The 8,074-nt window shown below is 37.0% G+C and overlaps 2 protein-coding genes across 3 annotated transcripts; one reads left to right on the forward strand and one right to left on the reverse strand.

The window, feature by feature from the left end:
* Positions 1-676: 676 nt before the first annotated feature.
* On the forward strand, positions 677-4,537 carry LOC111986500 (uncharacterized). Of its 2 annotated transcripts, none has more exons than XR_010626702.1 (3): positions 677-941; positions 3,582-3,663; positions 3,766-3,797. XR_010626702.1 is itself a non-coding variant. In XM_065767729.1 (3 exons), exons 1-3 carry the CDS (start codon positions 1,429-1,431, stop codon positions 3,967-3,969), a joined length of 1,206 nt encoding a protein of 401 aa, XP_065623801.1. In that variant the 5' UTR covers positions 949-1,428; the 3' UTR covers positions 3,970-4,537. The 2 variants fall into 2 exon arrangements, 1 of the variants encoding a protein (XP_065623801.1); XM_065767729.1 differs by lacking the exon at positions 677-941 and adding an exon at positions 949-2,348 and having other exon boundaries at positions 3,766-4,537.
* Positions 4,538-6,648: 2,111 nt separating this feature from the next.
* LOC136065057 (sister chromatid cohesion protein PDS5 homolog C-like) lies at positions 6,649-7,263 on the reverse strand. Its single transcript, XM_065767725.1, has one exon. The coding sequence runs from the start codon at positions 7,261-7,263 to the stop codon at positions 6,649-6,651; it is 615 nt and encodes a 204-aa protein (XP_065623797.1).
* Positions 7,264-8,074: the final 811 nt, after the last annotated feature.

Raw genomic sequence — 8,074 nt, forward strand, 5'->3', positions numbered from 1 at the left:
GTTGCCGAAATTCACTCTCTTTTCTCAATTTCTTTAATAAGTTGAAATAGTGCCCATAAAGCAAATAAACCCGAGATTCAGCAATATTCAGCCGAAAGACTATTTTTTGCTTTCAATTAATATTTTCGAGTCTATTAGCTAAATATTGCTAAATCTAAAACTTATTTGCGTTATAGGCACTGTTACAACTTATTTAGAGAAATGAAGAGAGAGATTAAATTTCGGCAACAGTGTTGCTGAAATTCCAAAAAAAGTATGAGAAAGAAAGAGAAAAAGACTGGAGAGAGAAAATGTTGAATTACGGCAATGGCATTGCCGTAATACGTTTTACCCAAGTTTTCTGACTGAATGTGTGAGAGGTGCTTGAAGTGTGAGTGTTTAAAAGAAAGTGATTGTGGGCAATAGTATTGTCGAAAATAGAAGGAAAAAAAATGAATGCCAAAATTTGGGGAGGAATTAAAAAAATACAATGTGCTACGTACATAATATTTTTACAATAAATCACAGGTAATTAGTTATTATTAGTTCAAATTTAAATTTAACATTGAGATTACTATTTTAATCTAATAATAACAATAAGTAACAATCTGATAATAACAATAAGTAACAATCTGATACTTAGAATTGTAAAAATATTATAAAATTCGCGTGCACGTATCATTTCAAAAAAAAAAAAAAAAGAAAGAAAGAAGAAGAAGAAGGTGGAATGGATCGTGGCAATTGCATTGCCGAGGGAAAAAAAATTGGCATGAACCGCCGGTGGCAGTGGCGAAGGTGCACACGGATCGGCTTGAATGATGTGTCAATTTCTGAAGCATTGGATTTAATAGATGTTTGACATTTGAGTAATTCTCAATCCTAATCTTTCGGTGGCACTGGCAGGCTGTGTGTGGGAGTGGAACTGAAACTCAGACGGTTTTCCTTGTAGCCAAATTGTTCCTGTAAGTTCAAAAGCTTTTTTGAGTTTCTTAAATTCTCATCAGCCTCCTTTTGTTGTTGTTTATGCTTTTTGCAATGGTATTTTAACGAATGCGCAAATGGGTGTCTCTTATTTTGAAAGAAACGGTATTTTTGCTTCAAATTGTACCTGGAATTCGTTTTCTTTCAATGGGGCTTTGATTCCTCGGAGACCCATCTTCCCTATTGGTCTAACTGTGAAGAAGGTCCATGTTTTTGGTGTTAAAAGTACAAAACTATAGAGCAATTAATGCTTTGTTGAAGGGAGAGTCTGATAACGATAATAGGTTGGTGGGTGGTGGGATTCTGGAGAAGGAGCTTCAGTTTAAGCCGTCCTTCAATGAGTATTTGACGGCTATGGAGTCCGTTAGAGTTCGTAGGGAAAGGAAGCAAGCTGATAATAATAATAATAATAAGGTGAAAAAACAGTAGCCCAATGATATAGAAAAGGGTCTTTTTAGGACACCAACAATGGAAGGAGATAAAGGAAATGTAGAATTGAAGGAATTTGAGAAAAAGAAAAGTATTTTGGATCAAGAAAAGGTGTTAAAAGTTGTAAAACATGAAGGGTTATCTAAGAAGGATTATGGGATCACGAGCAAAGAAAGTCAGGTTAGAAGGGGTAAGCTTGTTTACAAAGGGAAAGCAAGTAAAGAATTTGTTGATGAAATTGATGCCAATGAAGGCCATATAAGTGGAAAATTAATGAAGCAACATCAGACTAGTAATATTCAACAGAAATTGGAGGACTCCAACTTGGGTAGAAGTACAAAGGCTTGGAGGGTACAAAAAGTGTCAAAGGCATTAGTTCCTGTTCAAAGACAGTGCCATAGTATCAAACTAGAAGGGGAAATTGTTAGTGATGCAAGTTCCTGGGGCATGTTGAGACAGAACAGGACTGATAATAGCCAGTGGGATGACAAATCAATCAATAAAAGCTTGAAGGGAGAGAAAATTGGTTTTGGAATTGATAGGCATGACAGATGTGAGAGGAAGTACTTGCAAGTTGAAGAAGTTGCTAATAATGGGGAAATTGTTAGTGATGCAAGTTCCTGGGGCATGTTGAGACAGAAGGGGACTGATAATAGCCAATGGGATGATGAATCAATCAATAATACCTTGAAGGGAGAGAAAATTGGTGCTGGAATTGATAGGCATGGCAGACGAGAGAGGAAGTACTTGCAAGTTGAAGAAGTTGCTAGTGATGATTTTGTGCATGAAAATGGAACGCTAACCAGAAGAGGTTACTCTTTCTCTGAAAGAATTGATGGTAATGGTGCAGAGGAGGAAAGAGCTGCCTTCAAGAATTTTGATGAATTCAGTGATGTTGTGGACAAGCCACGAGTTTCACGGATGGAGATGGAAGAGAGAATCCAGAAGCTAGCAATGCAGTCTGTTGCTCTCCTTTTTTTTTCCTTCTAGTGTCCCTATTTTGGATGAATTTATTTCTATTTTGTTTTGTTTGCAATATAATGTTTAACTCATAATTAGACGTAATATTAACAACTTTTGTTATGTCTTGCAGTTTGGATTTAGTTCCCTCTAGTTGGATGTAGGCCTGCATGCTCCAAAATATTGTAATGGGAATATAGTCTGGTCTTTTGTTAGATAATGAGGTCCATCATGTATATCTTTATAAAGTTTTGATATGTTAATGTCACTTGTATCATGTGAATCGATGAGCTTCCTTTAAACAATCAAACTATATTGTTTGAAATTACTTATATTAAAAAAAAAGAACTACATTGTTTCAAATCATTTTACAGGTTGTACATAAATGTCACGACAGAATTTCTAGAGAAACTGTTACAATTGGATGATTTAGCTCTAGCTCTCTTGGAGAAAACAGTCAAGCCTTGTATTCAATGCATCACAGGACATTAATACAAAGTTTCGAAGAACTATGTATTTGGATGAAGCGTTTGATTACAGAGTATGTTCTAATGGGTTTAGAGTGGGTAGAATTGATTAAATTGGATCTGGTCAGGGTGGGATTGATGATCTTCTGTAGTTAGTTGCACTTTTTGTGGTTCTGTGAACTGCATCAGAGCAGGTCATGGTAATTGTTGTCGTGGTGTTAGGATTTACTAACACTAGCCCTGGTTGATGATGTTACTGTAGCATAGAAGTTGCAATATTGATGGTGAAGGGGGTAGTGGCTTTGGTGGTAATGGTCCTCATGGAGGTGCCAATCAAAACTTGAATCTTCAGTAGTCATCTTTAGGAAGCTACTTTTCTTTTTGGGATAAGTGTCATTTTTAGAAAGCTATTCCTTTAGAGATTCCCTTTTATTAATGAAAATCTTTATTACTTAATATGGAGGTACCAATAGAATAAAGGTCCTGATGGAGGTCCTTACATATTTATGAGGAAAATCTGTTTTGAACTTGCTTCAACCTATTTTTGGCTTGTTTGAGTATTTATAATTTCAAAGTAGTTAATCAATATTGTAGAAGCTCTAAAGTCGTTGATCAAACAATACATATTTCAAAATATTTTATCCATGGTACTTATATATATATATATATAATCTATGGTTCCGGAAATACTTGGCTCTAGCAACTTAAGACCATGGTTGTTGTATAGAAAGGGTCTTTTGACTACATTTCCTCTTCATTTTGTAGATTTATATACACAACTGCACTTGATGTACTTGGAAAGGTGAATAGGCCTGTGGAGGCACTCAATTCCTCTCATTCAATGCAGGTATTATACATTTATTTTTATTGCATATTGCTTTTTGCTTGTGCACTAGACCTTGAGAGAAAATACAATTCTTTTATTTATTTTTGTTTAATTTCTCTCCAGCAACAAGTGTCTACATATCCTGATTTAGTCGCATATCAATGTATTGCTGTCACTCTTGGAAAAGCGGGTTATTTGAAGGAACTTTTTGATGTGATTGATAGTATGCGATCTCCGCCCAAGAAGAAGTTCAAAACCGAGGTAATTGGGAAGTGGGACCCAGAGTTGGAACCAGATATCATGGTTTACGCGGTGAGTAATACTTGATTGAACTCAATTTGCAAAAGATAATGTTCTGTATTTGCTTCACTGGTGTATAACTGCATGATTGGATAGTTTCTATACCTGTTACATGACATACTTTTGAAGATAGAAATTAAAAATTATAATTATTTTAGAAATGGTTAAATCTGTGAGCTGCAACTAAAGTATGACAGAATTCTTGAAATTGTCGGATGGTAATTTTATTTCATTGATTCTACACTTACTAATGTGTAAGTGATTTTTTTTTTTTGGATAAGTAATCGATTTTGTTGAATCAATAATATAAAGGCATAGGCATAGCCCAAGCATTTTTTTTTAAATAGATAAAGTAAATGATAATATATTGAGGCATAGCCCAAGTTTATAGGGAGTACAGTAAAGTTATACCCACAATTAAATTCTAAAAGTGCAATGATCCATCTGATCTAAGAGAGTAGAAAAGACAACCAGCTGTATGCAACCATCCATTCAAATAAAGTTTGAAGAAACATCAACTTCAGATCCAATAGATTTCATTCGCAGCACTCAAAACATTTGGAATTCGTCTCCTGCCAAAGACACCACATTAAATAATGAAGAATTGCCTTCCAAATTTCTATGCACTGATACTGCCACAGCCCAACCTACCAACAAGCTAGCAGCTCTGTTACTCCTTTAGGCATTGCCCACTGAATTCAGAAGAGGCTAAATACCATAGATCACAGCTCTCTAGCGCTAGAGCAATGTAACACTAAATGATCTACCATCTTGGCACTCCTCTTACACATACAACACCAATTTATCACAAGAACGTGTCTTTTCCTCATATTGTCTAAAGCTAAAATCTGCACCAAAGCTGCAGTACACAAAAAGAATGCCACTCTTGATGGGACCTTAGGCCTCTAAATACTTCTTGACGCAGGACAACCAAAACAAAACTGAAAGAATAATAAAATAAAGGGATATGACCTAGGAGTCAATACCTAGGCCTTGCTTGGAGTCAGCACTTAGGCCTTACTTGGAGTCAACACTAAATGGGGAAACCACTAGAAGTCAGCATCTAGGGTAAACCTGGAGTCAGCACCAGACCAAAGAAAGACCAAACGACCATTGTTTTCATTCATCAAAATATCAACTATCTCCTCAAGGAGTACAATAAGTTGCTTATAAAGGATTGCTAAACTCTAGTTTTAATTGGCTAGGAAACCCTAATTGCCTTATTACAAAAATAACCTTGCTTCCCAAATTAAAATACTAATAGCCTAATAAACTGCTAAGACCTAAAACATAAAAATACAATTGACTTGCAAACATAAATAATAATTTTCTTGCATCTCCCGCATCAGTCTCCTTTGGTTGGAGAAAACTCGACCTCGAGTTTTAAAACATTAAAGGATTAGGATGCTGAAAAATAACACTTGCTTCAAGTCTGAAATCACCTTAGGGAGCACAGGGAAAACAAAAACCTTGAATTCCACCTCATCAAACTCAATTAGAATAACAAAATCAATGTGTGGAATCAGTATAGTCTCGTCTTGAACCTTATGAATCATAGGACAGTGTAGTCAAAAGTGTTTCAGGCGAGCGCCTAGGCGCTCAGGCGAGGCGAGGCGGCGTAAAAGCGCCTCAAGATCATTGAGGCGAGGCGCCTTTAGTGAGGCGAGCGCCTCTGTCGACTAATCTTTCGCTTTGAACACTTTTTCCAGGCGCTAGGCGAGAGCCTTTGTTGCCTCTGTTTTCTTTCCGTCAGTTATGTTTTCTTTCTGGTGGAGAGGCCTTGGCTTCGTTAAAAACAAGATGGCTGGCTTTTTTTTTTTTTTTTTAGACTTAACTTTGTAGAACCACAAATAAATAATAAAATAATTCATATAAGAATATGGACCTTCCCACTACGACAGTTGCCCAACAGCACCCTATCTCACCGGATTTTATTTCTACTTTTAAATTTTATAACATTATTTTATTCTTGTTTCCTACGTGTAATTTTAATTTAAAAAGCTCTCTTTTTTTACTCTTACTTCTCATTCTCCGGACCTCTTTTCTCTCTTTTCTTTTTTGTTTTTGTCTTTCTTCTTTTTTTCTACTCCTTTCTTACTCAGAGCAGCTCTCTCTGTTCTTTTCTTCCCCTCGTAGCTCCCCTCTGTCAGTTTTTTCCCCTCTACTCTCTAATAGCAACTCTCCTCTTTTTATTTTTATTCCTATACTCTTTCTCTGCTTCTTCATTTTTTGGGTTCTATTGGATTCAACACAAAAACTAGTTTTATAGACTAAATCCTATGCATTAGGAACAAAGTAAGAGAGGCTTGATTATAATTTCTAGTACATTAATATATATGATTTAAGCTCTATATATGTAAAAAAACTATATTTATTATTTAGCGCCTTGCTTCACTCGGGCTAGCGCCTTTTTGGCGCCTCGTCGCCTCGGGCGATACAAGGCCTTAGCGCCTCAAGGTTGCCTAACGCCTTTGACTACCTAGTAGGAAGCACTGTAGTTTTAACCTTTTTGACTTCACCAAGATGTAGATCTTTAAGGATTGTGGAGGGTTGATCAGAAGCACGTTTAACAACTTCAACTTTCACATCATGTGCACCCTCAAGCTTGCTAGGTAGTTTTTGAGTGGGTGCCATTATCTTTTCTAGCTGGGCATTAATCCTAGTGATTATTTGCTCCCCCAATGTCCATGAAATAGGTGAAACATTCTAATTTGCCTTTCTTACAATAGCAAAAAGTGAACTGAGCAGATCCAAGGAAATGTCTTCACTTTCATCTATGACCAGGTTCATAATTGTTTCCATGGCTGAAAGTATAGCAGGTTGAGAGTTGGACCTAATTATCTTTAAGAAACTTTGAAACATCTCAACAACCAATGCATCACACTCAAGATTCAGCATCACCAAGCATAACTTGACCTTTGCAGTGGTATCAAGAATTGAAACTACCTTCTTAAAAGAGCGAGTAGACACATGAGACATATTTTCAAATGCTGCCAAAATCAATTGAAATATTTCTTTAATTTGCTCATCCTTATATGGGGCATCTGGTGCTGTTATCCTTGGAATCTCAATAAGGCAAGATAAAACTGAAACCTTCACATCCATTTCAGCATGTTGCAAAAGTTTACTAGTGATTAGTGCCTTCACTGAGGGTAAAAGTGTATCTCGCATTGATTTGGATGGTTCTTGCCCCACATATGCTAACAAATTTTCAACTTTAACAAGAAGAGTGAGGAGATCATCAATGGAGGAGGGAGGGTTAAGGAGTGTATTCCCAGCCTCCTTAATCTCCTTCTCAAATTCTTTATCAAAGGCAGCCATTTTCAGTTCAGACTTGGAGTCACAAAACACTGATATGGAAAATTTCTGCGAAGTTGAAGAACACTTGATGTGCACGGGTTGGCTTCTGGGGTTTAATGGGTTAATATGACTGCTTATATGTTTTTTAAATTGAGCCAGGGTGGGTTTTGTAGTGGATGGGTATAGGACTGGGCTATTTGGTTAATTAGTTTTAATGGGTTTTTTTTTTTTTTTTTTTTTTTGGGGGCTAGTGGGAAGGGCTGAGCTTCTTCTAAGATGGGTCAGGTAAAATCTCATCACAAGATAAACTAAAGAGGTGAATTTAGAAAATAGAAAGACTCGGATAGGGCTGCGGGTTACCTATTGATATCATCATTGGGTTGCTGGTGGAATTGCAGCAGCGTCGTACTGGTTAAGTGAGGGCCATGGCAGCGGTGGCTCTTGTGGCAGCAGCGTCGATGGGCGTTCGGTGATGGCAATTCTTGTAATCTAGGAGCTTCAGTTTATCGGTGGCGTGGGTTTGGGATTTTTGGACTCTGGTGGTGGTAGAGCTGTCACTTGTGGTGGTTGTTTATGGTGTGTGGGTTACTGTGGATTGATGGGATGCAGAACAAGGGATTTTGACAGTGGCGAGATGGTGGAGGTAAAGGGTGATGTTGGCAGGATTTTATGGGGTTTTTTGCAGTAGTAGGCAAAGATATAATTTTTCTGTGGGTGGAAAATGCAATGGCTGAAATTTTTTTTGGATTGACTGCGATGATGCTTCAAACAGATCGGTGTTTGCTCTGATACCAAATATGACGCAGAACAACCAGAACAAAACTGAAAGAAT

The sequence above is a fragment of the Quercus suber genome, unplaced genomic scaffold (genome assembly GCF_002906115.3).
Source record: "Quercus suber isolate HL8 unplaced genomic scaffold, Cork oak 2.0 scaffold_840, whole genome shotgun sequence".
In the NCBI taxonomy this organism is placed as follows: domain Eukaryota; kingdom Viridiplantae; phylum Streptophyta; class Magnoliopsida; order Fagales; family Fagaceae; genus Quercus; species Quercus suber.